General features: G+C 42.0%; 1 protein-coding gene across 1 annotated transcript in view; it reads left to right on the top strand.

Moving 5' to 3' along the window:
- TBC1D22A (TBC1 domain family member 22A) overlaps positions 1-17851 on the top strand; it is a 125422-nt gene that overhangs the window by 60495 nt on the left and 47076 nt on the right. The window contains exons 9-10 of the mRNA XM_081211655.1: positions 7833-7939; positions 12535-12610. Of these exons, the coding sequence (XP_081067781.1) occupies positions 7833-7939; positions 12535-12610 (183 nt within the window). The remainder of the gene's footprint in view (positions 1-7832; positions 7940-12534; positions 12611-17851) is intronic.

Genomic DNA, 17851 nt, shown 5'->3' with positions numbered 1-17851 from the left:
CAGTTGAATCTGTACTACTCAGTATCTTGCTTCAGCTATTTTGTTACGTTCATCTGCTTCAGATGAACATTAAAGGTAAAGGACCCCTGACCATTAGGTCCAGTCGTGACCGACTCTGGGGTTGCGGCGCTCATCTCGCTTTATTGGCCGAGGGAGCCGGCGTACAGCTTCCGGGACATGTGGCCAGCATGACTAAGCTACTTCTGGCGAACCAAAGCAGCGCACGGAAACGCCGTTTACCTTCCCGCCGGAGCGGTACCTATTTATCTACTTGCACTTTGACCTGCTTTTGAACTGCTAGGTTGGCAGGAGCTGGGGCCGAACAACGGGAGCTCACCCCGTCGCGGGGATTCGAACCTCCGACCTTCTGATTGGCAAACCCTAGGCTCTGTGGTTTAACCCACAGCGCTACCCGCGTCCTTTTTCTCTAAACCTTTTCTCTTGGCTCAGTGGCAAAACTGAGCTGTTATCATATGCAAAATACAGAATGGAACGCGAAATTATTTTTATTATCAAAATCTATATCTGACCTTTTTGTAAAATAAATGTGGGGGCACATATATTAAAAGTGCACCATCATTTAAGAAAGGAATCAGTTCTGACAGATTCAAGATATTAAGTCACAATAATTTGGCACCACAGTCCCATGCTTAACTACTCTGAAGTAAGCCCCATTTAGTTCAATTGCACCTACTCTCAGGAAAGTGTGTAGAGGATTGCAATCTAGTTCTCCCAAATCATGCTTGTAATGTTGCACGCTCCTGAGAGTAATTCTTTCTTCTCTGAGCTTGAGTGGGAAGTGTTTTTGTCGTTCGGAAAGCTCTAACTCCTACATCCTCCTTACTCTGTAAATGTTTTGTGATTAGCTTCCCAAATTCCTTACCATGGTTCAAGAGTGTGCCGCCTGTTTTGTATATGCTGGTTCCATCATTAATACACCTGTCAGAATGCGCTCCTGCACATTTGTAGACGGTGTGAGGCAGAGGTCAAGCATCTATCCATGCAACTGGTTGGTTGAATTATCCCCTCATGAAAATATTTTGTACGTTTCCAGCTATTGCATATAACTGTCTCTTCCTTCATTGTGGAACATTGTATTCACATTATGTGGTGTATTGCAAAGCAGAAAGTCCAGTTCATGTCCCTTTTGCAGGCAAGTAGTTAATCATGCACAAATCATTTTAGCAGATTATCTGGCAACGTTCCTAGCATCATTGACTAATAATTGTTAGCAAATAGTGAGGCAGACGTCGTAGGCCTAGCGATCTGCTCCACTTAAAGGGTACAGTTTTGATGTATCAGCATAGCAAACCATATTTGTGCAGCCATAGAACTCCCTGGTATATGTAACCATAAAATTGTAAACAGTTCTTTCGTTTGAATGAAACCAGGCCATTTTGAGAAACAACAAATATGAATTAATTGCAACCATGGAAGAGTTAGCTTTGTAGTGTTTAATTGAACCCACAGTAACTTTCTGTGTTCAGTAGTAATTAGCACAGATTGATTACAAAAGTTTAATAGTTGAGGGTTGTGGCAAAATGTAATTCTTGACTGATTCCCCCCCCCCCAATTTTGTAAACATATTTATAATCCTAGTAACAGTATTAACAGTGACTTGTGGAATAATGAGTTGCTCTGTAATTAGGTTATGCTAATGAAACAGTCTGTTGCATGCTGTGTATTTCCTTATGAAAAATTAAAATACAAATTATGAGTCTTTGATTCATTGTTCATACTAAAGGAGCTTTCTGAATTCACTTTCACTTATCCAAAGGTGCTTTTAATTAGCTAAGTATTGGCAATTTAATATATCTAAATATATCAAGGCAGAGCAGTGGTCAAGGGCATTTAGTAAATGGCATCTAAAAATAAAATTCCTTTCCTAGTCCATTGTTTACTTGCTCTTCTACATCTTGAAGCCTTTTCTGTGATTTAGTATCACTGAAACAGAAGTGGCATTTTATTCAGTATTCGTTGTGAATCCGAAAATGTTTTATAGCTTGTTTATAACATGAGTTGGTGAACTGATTCAAAGCAGCACATAAATCAGATGTTCTTACTGTGAGCCATAACACTAGTGGGCCCCACTAGTGGGTCTTTCCTTATTTCCAGGGTTCCACCCCGAGACAGCAACATGCCATTACTGCTCTGTAGCCCTTTTAAGAGAGCGGCTCCCCCTCCCTCTATATATGTCATGCTTGAATTCTATGTACACATCTATTAACATTAAGAAAGAAAGAAAAATAAGATACATATTCTTGCATTTTTATTTATTTTTGCTTTAACGGGGGGGGGGGGGAAGGTAAAGGGACCCCTGACCGTTAGGTCCAGTCGTGGCCGACTCTGGGGTTGCAGTGCTCATCTCGCTTTATTGGCCAAGGGAGCCGGCGTATAGCTTCCGGGTCATGTGGCCAGCATGACTAAGCCACTTCTGGCGAACCAGAGCAGCGCACGGAAATGCCGTTTACCTTCCCGCCGGAGCGGTACCTATTTATCTACTTGCACTTTGACGTGCTTTCGAACTGCTAGGTTGGCAGGAGCAGGGACCGAGCAACGGGAGCTCATCCTGTCACAGGGATTCGAACCACCGACCTTCTGATCGGCAAGTCCTAGGCTCTGTGGTTTAACCCACAGCGCCACCTGCGTCCCATTTAAAGGGGGGAGTAGAGCTCAAAAGCTACCAAGTTTCGTTTATAAGTGGGTCCTACTTCAAAACCTTTGAGAAGTGCAGATATAAATTATTTTTGAAATGTCATTCCTTTTTAGGCTCAAAATAGTCATTAATGGAGAACACGCAGCTACTATGGGAAAAGTTGACATGGTGTTGTGTTGTAAGCTGCTCAGCCTTAACTGGGGGTTGTGTGTAGGATCAGAGAAACTCAAAACAGTGTTGCATCATGCATTGTGAGGTAGCAGTAGGCAGTTCTCCTTGAAGGAAGTGCTTATTTAATGGCATCAATAAACTACTGCGGCCCAGCCACCAGAACAGCAGCATGTCTCTTTCTCAGATTTGAAGCTTGCTATGAAAGCAGTGAGAGATTTTACTGTCTTGGGTTCCATGATCACTGCAGATGGTGACAGCAGTCACGAAATTAAAAGACGCCTTCTTCTTGGGAGAAAAGCAATGACAAACCTAGACAGCATCTTAAAAAGCAGCGACATCACCTTGCTGACAAAGGTCCGTATAGTTAAAGCTATGGTTTTCCCAGTAGCGATGTATGGAAGTGAGAGCTGGACCATAAAGAAAGCTGATTGCCGAAGATTTGATGCTTTTGAATTATGGTGCTGGAGGAGACTCTTGAGAGTCCCATGGACTGCAAGAAGACCAGACCTCTCCATTCTGAAGGAAATCAGCCCTGAGTGCTCACTGGAAGGACAGATCCTGAAGCTGAGGCTCCAAGACTTTGGCCACCTCATGAGAAGAGAAGACTCCCTGGAAAAGACCCTGATGTTGGGAAAGATGGAGGGCACAAGGAGAAGGGGATGACAGAGGACGAGAAGGTTGGACAGTGTTATCGAAGCTACCAGCATGAGTTTGACCAAACTGTGGGAGGCAATGGAAGACAGGAGTGCCTGGCGTGCTCTGGTCCATGGGGTCACGAAGAGTCGGACACGACTAAACGACTAATCTACAATGACATGAAAGCAAAGCTTGTATGCTGTTTTCGGACTTCATAAATCTGCAAAAATTCATCTCTAGCACCTATCGGTGATGGTGACCATCCTGGAGTATAGGTGGTAGTCTTTTCAATCCAGGCAGCAACCAAACAATTTGATTGTACTTTCTCGTGCATTTGAACACCAAAAGACCATCACTGGTCTTGCTCTCAATTTCACCATTCAGTAATGCATCTTGCAAAGTGTAATTAATTCACTTTTCGTTGTGTTGCTTTGCTGCTTCCTGTGGAGAAGGCGTCTTGTTAAAGCCCTTCTAAATGAATTACTCTTTTTTTTTTTGCTCAGAGGAGATTTTCACAAGAATAGGATAATATTCTGTGAAGGAGTAAACAGCAGCTAACAGCAGTGCTTGCAGCAACCGTAGCACTTGGATCAGCATGTCACAGCAGTTTTTCTTTAGGCAGCTATTTTGCTATCTTCCACACTTACACAGACAGCGTGATGAGAATCGCCGCAGGAAGCTGAAGAAAATGAGAGACATTGCTGTGAGACATTATAATTGGGATTTTTTGTACAGTGATATCTTCCTATCCACGTATATATTGACAAAGATGCATGTTGTCCTGCTACTTAGAAAAGAAAAGAAAATCTACATACTGTTTAATTCTTATGCTGCAACGTTTGTGGATTAAACTTGTTGATAGCCCTAAAAGACATCTTAACATTGCTTCTAAAAGGATTACATTATTCATGCAGTTCCATTCTCAGCATTCGCTCTGCTTTATTCAAATGGTCCCTTACTCTGTATTCTTAATGAGTCTGTATGGATTGCTCATCATATTCTACACACTCTCTCTCCCTCTGTGCTCTGCAGATCTGCTAGTGAATTTACAGTTGACAGCTTTTTCTCTGGTAGCATTCCTGTGCCATCTAGTAGGATATAATACCCAGAAACCAGCAGATGAAGCCTTTCCTCCTCATTGAGTCTTTGCGGCTGAAGATGAAAGAGTTCCACCTGTTCATTCTTGCCTGATAAGAACCAGTTAAATACACAGGCACAGCCAGCAGAACATTGGCAGTCTTAGCTGAAATTGGAGGTAGAAGACAAAATGGGGCAAATAACTAACCACTCTGATTGAACACACCCCAGAGTTTACTTTCTGATTGCACTGTGGAGACTGGTAGTTCTTAAGATTTTGAAACCATTTTTTTTTAAGGCCAGAGGAGTAACATTTACACACTTTGGACATTCTTTTTGTTTGAATGCTAGATGGATCTGTTAGGATTCTTGATCCGTGTTTGCAGTCATGGGATTGTTGTCTATCACGTGATGGTGTATGTTTTCATTCCACAGAGTGGGAAGTGACGGAGACAGGATTTTTTTTGGTATTACTGTGTTCCATGAAGTGGGACTATTGTCATTTGTTCTTTCTCTCTTTACTGTCTGATGAGAAAGAGGAAGGAGCTAAGTCAGAATGCTCCGAGTGTATTATATGTAAATAAAGTAGATAAGCCAAAATGCTGTGCCTACTGAGTTCTGTTACGCAAACTGCAAATACTCTGCAGGGTCGTAAGTGTGCTTATGCTTTTTGATACAAATCGCTGTGATGTTTGGGCTGAATAATGCTTTTGAAGCTCCCGAACGATCGACCAGGAGGGAGAGAACATGCCCATCGGGCATGTGTCTCTACCAGGGTCCTACATGAGTGTAGGACGATCCTAACAGGATCATCAGGCTAAGAGGTATCTGCAAACGCAGCCTCTCAGAATTGTTTCTCTCTCCCCCTTTCTGCAGGGATGGGGAACCCTTTTCAACTTGAGAGGTTCATTCCCTCCTGGGCAGCTTTCTCAGGGCTACATACCAATAATGGCGGTGAGGACCAGAGGCAAAAGTGAGCAGAGCGATTAATGTAGATTTTCCCTTTGCATAGTAGGTTAGTTTCTGTACGTACTCGCACTCCTTTCTGTTCACCAACCGGACAAGCAAAATGCATTATTGGGAGCGTTCCAGCCAGGCAAAAATGTCTGGTATGAATCAGGTCATAGAATAGAATCATAGAATTGCAGAGTTGGAAGGGACCCCCAAGCATCATATAGTCCAACCCCCTGCAATGCAGGAATCTCAGCTAAAGCATCCATGACAGATGGCTATCCAACCTTTACTTAAAAACCTCCAAGGAAGGAGAGTCTACAACCTCCCGAGGGAGACCGTTCCACTGTCAGAAAGTTTTTTCTGAAGTTTTGTCGGAATCTCCTTTATTGTAACCTGAAGCCATTGGTTTGAGTCCTACCCTCCAGAGCAGGAGAAAACAAGCGTGTTCCCTCTTCTATGTGATAATCCTTTAAATATATGAAGATGGCTATCATATATTCTCTCAGTCTCCTCTTTCTCAGGCTAAACGTACTCCGCTCCTTCAACTGTTCCTTATAGGCATGGTTTCCCAACCCTTGATCATCTTGGTTGCCCTCCTCTTAATAATAATAATAATAATAATAATAATAATAATAATAATAATAATAATAATAATTTATTATTTATACCCCGCCCATCTGGCTGGGCCTCCCCAGCCACTCTGGGCGGCTTCCATAAAAACCAAAAATACAGTAGAGCATTCAGTTTTTGGCATTGGCTAGCCCAGGGGTCAGCAAACTTTTTCAGCAGGGGGCCGGTCCACTGTCCCTCAGACCTTGTGGGGGGCCGGACTATATTTTGGAAAAAAATAAACGAACGAATTCCTATGCCCCACAAATAACCCAGAGATGCATTTTAAATAAAAGCACACATTCTACTCATGTAAAAACATGCTGATTCCCAGACCGTCCGGGGGCTGGATTGAGAAGGCTGCATTGGGCCCCTGGGCCTTAGTTTGCATACCCATGCACTAGCCAATACAGATCTTCCTCCTGCCAGGCCTGCTGAACATACAACAGAACTATAGGTCTGGTTTTGTCCTGACTTGGGGCTCACCTCACTGACTGTGCAGCAGCTGTTCTAAAATGCATCATTACTCTGTGACATAAGAAAAATTACAGTGGTGCCTCGCAAGACGAAAAGAATACGTTCCGCGAGTCTTTTCGTCTTGCGATGTTTTTCGTCTTGCGAAGCATGGTCCTCTTCAAGTGGCTTTAAGGAAAAAGCGCAAGACGTTTTCATCTTGCGAAGCAAGCCCATAGGGAAATTCGTCTAGCGAAGCAACGCAAAAACGGAAAACCCTTTCGTCTAGCGAGTTTTTCGTCTTGCGAGGCATTCGTCTTGCGGGGCACCACTGTACTTTATTATTACCATGGTTTTGCATATGGAAATTGAGGTATGTTGCTATTTGGCAGGAAAACAGATCTTAGGGTCACAGACTCCTGCAGAGTCGGGCACACTTGGGTTTGCTTAGCCTGGATTGAATTGTAAATTTAGTCTAGAGTCTCAAGTACAGCATTGGTCAAAAACGGCTATCAATATTGGTTTTGATATCTTTTCTTTGCCATCACTGGTAAAAGCAAATCTAAGCTAAGCAACAACTGCCACTTAACAAACATTTCATTATTTTTCCAGGGTTGGACATCAGTAGATTGCAGTTGTGGGAGGAATGTAACTTTATATCAATTAATTTTGAAGCAGTTACAATTCTGATAAACTTATTCATTGCTGATACCTGTTCACACTTGTTTGCCTATCTATTAGGGCTTGGAGCAGAAAACGTAACTGGAACTTGTCCTTCAGTGTAGCTAGTTATTAATGGGACTCTGTGTATACTGCAGCAAATATGTGTCCCCAAGTGCCACAGGTGTGATATTTCTCTTGAGGACACTTCTACATCTCTCTGTGCCCTTGCAAATCCTAACTCAACACACGTAATCTTAAGAAGGTGATCTTGGTTGGCCTTGGAAGTTGTGATGTGAAATGGGCTAGAATTAGTTGTGGATAGATTTCATGCATTTTCAGATTTTTATGGTGGTGTGCCATAGTCCTTTAAGTTACCACAGTGGATTTGATTTGATTTGGTTTTTCCTGTGCATTTCTAATATCAGGGATGAATGATTGTTCGAAAACACCAGGTTTAGCTGAATAGTGCCTTTAGTCCTTAGTAAAGGTCGTACGGTTTAATGTTTATGGATAAGGTTAGCAATGGCTATATCTTGTATATGTGTGTAAACCTTTTGTTTATTCCGTGCACTTCATTGGTGTATCTTTTTTCCCTCTCTCTTTTACCAAACAGAAGAAGAAGTGGAAAATTTTGATGTTTCCAGTCTGCCCGCCGAAGTGCTGCAGAACATTGAAGCTGACAGTTTCTGGTGCATGAGTAAACTGCTTGATGGCATTCAGGTAAATTGATTTCCCCTTCTCTAACCATTGGGATAACTGATTAACATTGTGGCCAATAACAGCATTAAGAGTGTTGAAAAAGAATATACCTGATGAGTAGAATAGGGCAGTAGATGCCACCATATTTTAAAAATGTGAAATGTAAACAGGACATTGGTATTTATGAGGTACATTTTGAAATTGGTTCTCCTTCCCGGTGTTCACCAGTACAACCTTCTTGAGCTTGATTGAAAACATACTGTTTTTCCACATGTTGGTCGACAGTTTTCTTTTCTTTTTTAAAAAGTAGGTTATTCCTATATGATTGCTATTTTATTGTGAGTGTTTCTGGTCAGGGATGAGGCCAAACAGTCTTCATAACTTGCTTCTCATCTGTGCAGTCTTGTGTTAACTGGCAGGTTTCTTTCTGGCAGGAATGCTCATTCTGTTGCCTAGGAGTGGGGGGGGGGGCATTTTCAGCTGGAAGGTCTTATTCCCTTCTGGGCAAGTTGCTTATGCTTTATATGTTAACACAAGCACACCAAACAGCTATTTCAAGACTGGTGTTACACGCTTCTGGTAGGTTGTCATATAGCAGCTTAGCCACTGCATTTTGCACAAACCTCAGCTTCTGAAACATCTTCAAGGGCAGCCCCACGTAGAGCATATTGCAGTAATCTATCCCTGAAGTCAACAGTGCATGGTCACTGCAGTCAAGCTTTCCAAGTCCAGGAGCAGTTGTAAGTAGCAAATCAGTGTGATCTGGGATAAGGCTATTGACGGCAACTAGTCATGATGCCTATGCATTTTCTCCAGGATCAGACGCAAAGCAGCTCTGAATGCCAACTGTTGGGGAATAACACAGAAGGTTATTTTCTTCATATCCTGCTTGCAGACTTCCCTAGAGTCATTTGATTGGCCAGTGGCGGGAAAAGGATGTTGGACTATAGATAAGTCTTTGGTCACATTCAGCAGGGCAGTTATACAGTTTTGTCCAGGAAACATGCTGGGAAGAAGAATAAAAAATCCTGGTCTGTATGGCAGTCCACTACACATGGTTGGCTTACCTTGTGGAAAGGATTCTTCCATTGCCTTCAGTGATGCTCATGAATATCATCATCAAACCTTTATTGGCATCATTTACAAACATTCAGAATAAGTAGGCCAATGCGATCTCATCGCCATTTCAACAGTACAGTCATTTGCCAAAGGGAAGAAGAGGCGAGCAATCTATTTCACCTCTGTGGGTCTCCAGCAAAGGCAAGATCCTGTAGCATACTTCGGTGGCAAAAAATCAAATAGAGGAACTTAGCTACTGTCTTGGTGAGCTCCTGGTATCTCCCCTCTAATAAGAAGCTTATGACCTCTGTCTCTGGTTTCCATATTGGGATACATAGCTGGTCTAAGAATTGTTGGTGGAGATCATCATACGTTTTACATTTAAGGACCATGTGAGCTAGAGTTTCCACCAGGTGGGCATCACATGGGCAGATCCTATCCCCTTCTGCCATACCCGTGAACCTACCCCAAAGGAGGTTAGAAGGATTAGAATTGAACCTAGCCAGCAAAAAAGCCCTTCTTTCTTGCGGGTTAAACAAAAATTGTAGCTCATGAATATGCACTGGTCCAAAGATGAATGGCCAGTAACTTAGAAGTGCTCCAAAAAGCTGCCTTAAAGAGGCAAGTTTCAGTTTCGGCACAGTGCATCACCTACTTCGTAATGAATCAGGGATTCATTTGTGAATACAGAGGGAGATTGTGGCTGCTTTATGCTTCACTGCCAGTTTTATTAAGCTATTGACAGGTGTACCTTACTGCCTTTGCTAACTGCAAGTGGTTGCTGACCGCATTAAAACACCCCCTTTGTTTTTGTTGCCATTCCTTTCTGAAGTTTCCTCATCTTGCATAGAATGTGCCTTCCTGTCGAAAGGTTGGTTTGTCAAACATGTCTTGCAGCAACCAGTGAGGATTTAAGATGGGGAATTAGGCTTGATAAGTGGTTAGTGGAGTGGAAGCTTTAATGTGGCTCAAATATTATTCTGTTCTGAAGCACTGAAAAAAGAACCTGGATCTTACAGACTTACCTGGGAGCAGGGTACAATTATTTTCACCACTTAAGATCAGAGCTTCCAATTTCTTTGTGGCCATTATTCCTTTTCAGAGCACAAAAACTATTTTGCTCCGCTCCAATTGTAAATAGTGTTGCGCAGAATGTTTAAGCTTGTTATACATAACAAGTTATCAGGAAAACAGATGTGTTGTCAAGAATATGTGATACTTTGAAGAAAAGGCAGTTTCTTGCACATTTCTTATTTAAGGACTGCTTCTACATTATGCCACGTGGGCATATGAAGCTTCAAACACTTGGGGAAATAATTTTAGGGAAATGGGAAAATCTAGCCCTTTTTGGCCTGAGGACAGTGTTCTAATTTACCTTTAGGCACATCATACTAGTGGTACGTGTGGCAACTGATACTGAGCTCAATTTTGGGGGTGAATATGTCTATGGTGAAGATGAACACTCCAGAAACTGTGCAGTGGAATGGAAGAAAAACTTTGGTCAACTGGCTCATGACTGAAGCAGGCCTGAATACACACCTTAGGGGTTGATTCCTGTCCATGCAAGTAGCCACGCTGGGGGTGACTGTTGTGAGTCTCCCTGTGATTCGATAAGGCTTGGGACTGCATCAAGCCCAGAAACAGTGGGGAAATGTTTCTGCAGGTGTTTGTCCCATTTCCTGCCATTAACAAACAGAACTGGATTCGAGTGAGGAAAAAATGAGGAGAGAGAAAAGGACAAATCGCAATGCTGAGAAGTTTGGGTTTCAGCAGGGACCAAAAAGAGACTGTACTCAGTGCTAGAACTCACTCCTTTTTATTTTCTTAATTTTATTTTTGCCTAGACTCAAGTTTTTCTAATAGATTTTTGCGTATTCTGAAGCCTTTGGAGACCACTTCGCTTTTTTTGCTCTCTCTTTGAGAGAAGTTTTGTTTTTTTCCTTGTAGCAAGTCCCTTGCTTCAGTTTTGGAAGCTGCTTTTCACCATTTTCTCTGAATTCACTATTAGGGCCTTGACTATTTGGCTGAAGAACAATTTTGAATAGATGCAATTTTCATAGGTTTTCACTTTGAGTTCATTTTCTGTTTATTCCCTTGTGTGGCACACACCTCACTGTTCAGATTAAAAATATTTCCCTTTTATTTATTTTTTGCATGTGTTTAGTTTCCATTTGTACTATGCTTGATCCTATACACTAGATCCTGGACTCAGCTTTCTCAACTTCCTCCTGAGACCACAGAAGCTAGTTTCATGGATCCCTGCTTGGAAATTGTAGCTATAACCCCTCCCCTTCCTTAATCTGTAGGTTAAACTGCTATAAGGCTAGGAATTTAGTAAGCTTTTAACAAGTTTGGACTGGTAGAAGTTTTATCGCTTATTAATATACATGCTGTTTGCCTATTTAATACTGTTTTCCATTTATGAATTGCTTTCTTATATTTTATTCATACATTTTATTATATTTCAGTTTTTGCCAAGTTTGTATATTTTCTTCATTTTTGTTTACTGATGGAAATAAATTTCTCCAATTTATTTTATTTTTGGTCTGGTCTGGTCCCTTTCTGATTGCTCCCAATAACTCAATGGAGCAAAATTTAAGAACCTGTTTGTAGATACCTACAGCTGGCATAGGCTACAGACATGTTGCACACACTTGCATGCACACACGAGGATGTGCGCTGTTATGGGATGTGAATTGCTCCTTCCTCTGCTGACCTGGCGAGTGACCTGCATCCTGATGTGGGACTGGGCTGGAGAGCTTGGCAGTCTGCTGCCTGTCTCCTCAGTGGAGATGAGAGATCTGGTGAGCTGGGAGAAGCAGCAATCTGTTTCCCAATCCCACCCAGATGTGAGCCAGTGAGAGCTTTTGAATTTGCCCCCTCCAATTCCAGGGAGCTTCAAAAGCAGGGAATCAAAGGGCAATCTAGTAGATTAGATTAGGGGACCGGGAGGCTGGTGTGGTCAGCCTAATATGGCCTGCAGGTTTGCTACCCATGGTGGAAAGTTATGCTATGGAATTTATCAACCGGGAAGTTTCCAGATTTTAAAAATACACAGGGGTGGGTTAGCTGTGGCCCTCCAGATGTTGGACTCATATAATCTTAACCAGGATCACCAAAGTTTGGGGTGATGGGAGTTATAGTCCAACAAATACTCGGGGTGCTACAGCTTCTTTATTCTGTTGTAAGGTGTGCATTCTTGGGAATGTCTGATGTTCTTGGGGAGTTTATCATGTCTCTCCCCACAGCCACGGAAAGGAAACGAAATAATCTAGCAACGAACCATGGCCATCTTTGGATGATAATTCCTAATAGACATGTTTCTGTTTGTTATTGATACGCACGTTAGAGAACATGTTTTACTTAAGCAAGTTGAACAGAGCCTCTGTTGAGATACCTAATGTGTTTTGAATGGTAATTTTACCCACTCTCAGCTGGTCATTCTGCAAGGTTGAAGTCAGCTGCCGGCAAGACAGTGATTCAGCTGTTTCTTTTTTGAAGCAACTGTGTTCGTATCTCTTTGTCAACATGCTTGCTTTATGATCTTGTCTCCTTAGGATAACTACACCTTTGCTCAGCCCGGTATTCAGAAGAAAGTGAAAATGCTGGAAGAACTGGTTAGCCGAATTGACGGTACGTCTTGAAAACTAAGCGAGACTGGACGTGGCTTGGTTGAAAGTGTTTAGTTAGAAGACTTTGCTAGCTGCCTGGGCAATACCAGCGCAGTGATCCGTCTCTACCATAATGTGGCCTTTCTCAGGCAAGGTGTCACCCTTAATCAACTTGTGGCATAGTGGCCTTTTGCAAACTTACTGCACTGTATCACTTAAAGGAAAGCCACTAGAGCATGCGCCACTCTCATTACTTTTTATTAAGGCAATGTAATCAAAATCCAATGCCAATCTTTTTTGCTGCAGACTAATGGCTACATACAAAAGCCAGTCGGCATTTATTTTACATTAAGCTCAATGATTGTAGTAATTCGGGAGAGTCGCAGTGGTTGTTTATAGTTGTCCTTTGGCACTCTGTTTTGTGCCTTTGTGTATCGTTTTGCTATCAGGAATGTCTGAATAATTTCTCTGTGGAATCCAATTAATTACCAACTTTGGAAATAACATCTTTAATATTGGAGATAAATTACAGCGGGTGCGAGGGTAATTTTAGATTATGCTTTCATGTTTTTCGCAGGACTACTTTGAAACATTTTCTACCTTCATCCTTAAAACAATTCCCATCATGAAATGCTGACTGTCATATTGCTGGAGCAGAGTTTAATTAAATGAAATTTGAGAGATAGTGCTTGCCCATTCTAAGCATATTCTCTTGATAGTTCGTTAAATTAACGAGCACAGCGATGCCGAGCAGAACTAAGCATATATTTGTGACACTGCCTGTCAGTTATGAGTGTGTGTGTGTGTGTGTGTGTGTGTGTTTGTGAGTCAAAAAATGCTGTTACGCAAGTAACTCAACAGTGGCTAAACTTATTAGGAAGATGATTTCTATTGTTTCATTATGCACAGTGTAAGCTTTGTTGCAGCAGCATTTACTGCAACAATTTATATATTTGCTTGCTTGTATTTGAACAATCTAGATTGTTGATGGTGACATTGGCTGTGCTTAGAGGTGAACTTTCCCATAACTGATGGTGATGAAATGCATGAGTTGCCATCAAAGAAAGCTATTTAATATGCCTAGTTGCAAATAACTTGCTACTTAGCAGCTGTTGTCTGTGAAAAGCATTGGTGCGATCCTTCCTCACGCGAATGACACCCTTGGTGTAAATGTATTGCATGGGAAGCGTCATTTTCCAGCAGTAGATCATACGCTTTTCTTGCAAAAGGTCCCAGACTCAGTCTCTCTGTGGCATCTCCAGATAGGACTCTTGTCTTGTTTCCTTGGAGTGCCTCTTCCAATCAGAGATGACAATACTGAGCTGAATAGTCCAATTATGTGGCAAGGTATGCTACTATCTCTAAGTTGCAACAGAGAGGCAGTATGCTTCCTGGCTCTTCATTTAGCCCTTGTACTCCAACCCAGAGATCTGGTTGGAAGTTTACCCATGCTTGAAATTAAATATGGCTCTAGCCCTGAGTTAAAGGAATGGATGGAATATTCAGAAGCCTCCTGGTTTCCTGCTCTTGCAGCCATAGGACAAACTCTGGAAGACAGAGATTTATTTTTATTTAGCTTTCTCTGTGTGTATGTGCGTGTTGGTAGGAATCTTGCATAATGTACTTGCCCAAACCATTGGCAAGCTTTTTTGCACATAAGGAACAATCACTGCATGTCTTAACATAACTGGTTAATGAAGATAGCAAGGCTTGAATTAAGAAGAACAGGAGGCTGATACGTGGTGACAAATATGCTCTGCTAGAACAATCTAAGATGGAAAGAGGGTATGAGTGGGGTGCGGGAATGTTAAATGGAAAAGTGCTTTAATGAAAAAGCGGAGTGATAAATAATATTTATGTTAATCATCCCTGATGTTTGCTTAAAATATGTGAGGTTGGAAATATTTATGGCTTGGTTATTAGATGTAGCCAGTCAACCGGAAAATACGGCTTTATTCTCAAAGGATAAGATCTTTCCTCCACAAGCTACTTAGCTTCCCTGCAACTTCTGCACCTGTCACAAAGTTAAGCTGATGATAACCAGCAGCCAAAAAAGCACGTTGGCAGAACGGAAAGGTGACTGATCTGTGGTTTTAATAAGTTTATTTATTTAGCAGTCTTTACATCCCACCTAGTGATTGAAATTCTCAAAGCGGTTTGCAATGTATTTGCAGCATGATAAAACAGACAGTGAAGCAACCGTCACTGCAGCATGGCACGGGTGTGTACAAGTCACATGCATGCGCGCGCGCGCGCACACACACACACACACACACACACCAGTTATCTGATGGTCCGACGAATGCCATTTTGTGGCAGAGTCTCTGTTGACACAGCTGGATGTGAGATCCACAAGGCCAGGACTTTCTCAGTGGCTGGTGCTGCTGTCTCTCAGAAACCCAGCCCTAGTGGCAGATGCAGGGGGTGATGGGGGAATATAGATGCGTCCCTTCCAGTTCTCAGATGCTGCAATCAGTTAAAGTTAAAATCTCAAGCAGTGCCTAATGGGAAGAGAAGGCAAAGCAAGAATCAGAGCTTGATCCATTAGTCTCCAGTTCTCTCTGTTGTCAGAAAAGCAGGGCTGGGGGCTTAGGTTGTTTTACAGTGAGGACTGAACATGCTCAGTGGGCATGAAATGCCAGCTGACTAGGTTTTTTGGGGAGGGAGGCAGCAGGGAGGAAACATAGGGTGGATGGGAACTGGAACCTTATCCAGAAGCACTCCAGTGCGCAACATTTGGTTGCAGTATCCTACTTGTATATCCATGCTTCGATAGGCAAAAGTACAGCATCCATGCATGAAAGAAGAGGTATCAGTAGACTTGGAGTAACTCAAGACGTTTGCAGAGTATATAAAAAAAATGGGAAAAACCCTCCAAGCAGACCCATAATAACTCAGTGGCATTGAGTATCCAAAAAGGGGGAAAACATTGGCAACTGGGTGGAAGGTTGAGGGGAAATGGAATAGAATGGAATGGCTGGAACAGGACACGTGCACATATTAGGAAGAACGGTCTCATTGTTTGTTCAGTCAGTTTCATAAGTTACTGGTTCATACTGGGAAGCTGCTTTCCCAAAGAATGGAAGTGAGAGGTGCCCCTAGGCAAAAATGGAGCACTCCCAAGATTTTCATGTAGCTGAGATTTTAGGTATTCAGCCACCCAACTCTCTCTTGTTCTCAAAAATAAAATAAAATAATGATTCTGAATACGCATATTACTTTGTATCGCATCTAATGGTCTCAGGACTGCTGGATTATATAACCCTCCTGAAGACTGAAAGGGGGAATGATTTTTCACCAATCTTCCCGCATCTTTCACCTGCTGAATCTGCTTATTAGGGTTGGGGACCCTCCAGAACAACATCAGAGGTAGTGTAGGGGAGAGGAGAAATTGCCTTTTGCATTTTGCCCTGCAGATGATGAATGGAAGGGAATTCTTTGGATTGAGCCCTTTATTTCTATTAATGTTAATACATGCAGTTTTTTTTAAAAAAAATTGCATAAACAGTTTCACATACAAGTTTAAGTTTAAGCACCTTTTCTTTCCTAACCCCTTTCTCCCTCTGGTGTTTTTTTTATTAAAATACCTCTGTTTTAAGGACCATGATCTGGGAAGTTCTGAAAGGATCACTTAACATTGTTGGATGTCTCAGAGTTTCTGCATTCTTGATTTTCAAGTGAGGACAGAATTTTATCCATAACCTTGCTGGAATAAATCCTCGCTCTGGGCATTCGTTTTTTCATTCATATATTGTGAGGACCACATATGTATTATAATAAAAGTAGGATCTTCAGAATAACCTGTTCTTCTCATCTTCTAAGGGAATTGTTTTCCAACTCTGTGGATTAAGCTTTCAATTTCAAAGGATTTGTTATTTTACAATATTTATAAGAAATGTGATTACAGTAATTCAGTAAAGCTGTTTTAAATCGCATGCCAAGCATTACAGGAAAAACAATTTTAATTACTTTTCTAAGGTGTTTTAAAGTTGGATGATTTAGAGGCTCAGTTTTACAGTGCGAGAACTAAATTCAGATTCTTGTATGAAATAGCAAGCCCTTTTCCCAGCCTTATGCTGTGTGATATTTCTGCATGTTTTATGGAACTCAGCGGTTCAGTGTCTTACAAGTAGATTTTACTGCCTCATTAAACAATTGTATCGATTGAAAATAACTTTGTCTTTTGGGGAAGTTCAGCACGAACGAAACTTATTTGAGGTTGACCTGGAATGACTTTTTTCTTTTCTTTTTGTCTAGTAGTACCATATTTTAAGTCATAATGGACTTTTGGAGAAAGGTTAAGCTAGGAAACCTTGATTTTCATTTGTGATGACCAAGAAGGGCTTTCTGGAGTGTCAGGGGTAAACAAGCAGGACTGTCTCATGATTGTAGATCTTTGTAAGGAGAGGAAGACAAAGACTATCAATAGGAAGGTTCCCTAGCACAATTCAAGGTGTTGATGATGGCCTTAAAAGCCCTAAACTGCCTTGGCCCAGTATGCTTGAAGGAGTGTCTCCACTCCCATCGTTCCGCCTGCACACTGAGGTCCACCTCCAAGGGTCTTCTGTTGGTTCCCTCACTGCGAGAAGCGAAGTTACAGGGAACCAGGCAGAAGATCTTCTTGGCAGTGGTGCTTTCCCTGTGGAATGCCCTCCCATCAGATGTCAAAGTGATGAAGAACTGCACAACTTTTAGAAGACATCTGAAGGCAGCCCTGTACAGTCATACCTCGGGTTACAGACGCTTCAGGTTGCGTTTTTTGGGGTTACGGACCCGCCGAAACCCGGACATACCGGAACGGGTTACTTCTGGGTTTCGGGGGTCGCGCATGCGCAGAAGTGCCAATTCGCAACCCGCACGTGCGCAGATGCGCTGCTGCAGATTGCGAATGTGCACCCCACACGGATCACGTTCACAACCCGAGCTTTAAAGGTTTGATGTTTTATTATGTTTTTATATTTTGCTGGAAGCCACCCAGAGTGGCTTGGGAAACCCAGCCAGAAGAAAGGGGTATTATTATTATTATTATTATTATTATTATTATTATTATTATTATTATTATTATTGTTATTACATTCAGTAGTTGATGATGGGCAGGGGTGGCAGTGCTCACTTGAACTCTGGTCAGCTGTGATGCTGGTGCTTATTGGGGGATAGAGGGAGAAAGGCAAGGTCTATATGTTGCAAACACACTGGCGTAACCAATCTGGTTATCTTGCCAGTGCCAAACTCTGGTTCTCTGTACAGTGGTGCCCCGCAAGAC

This window comes from Podarcis bocagei (assembly GCF_964188305.1).
Source record: "Podarcis bocagei genome assembly, chromosome: 10".
NCBI lineage: Eukaryota > Metazoa > Chordata > Lepidosauria > Squamata > Lacertidae > Podarcis > Podarcis bocagei.
The sequence above is the reverse complement of the archived record's forward strand: the minus strand, read 5'-3'. Positions and strand labels throughout refer to the sequence as shown.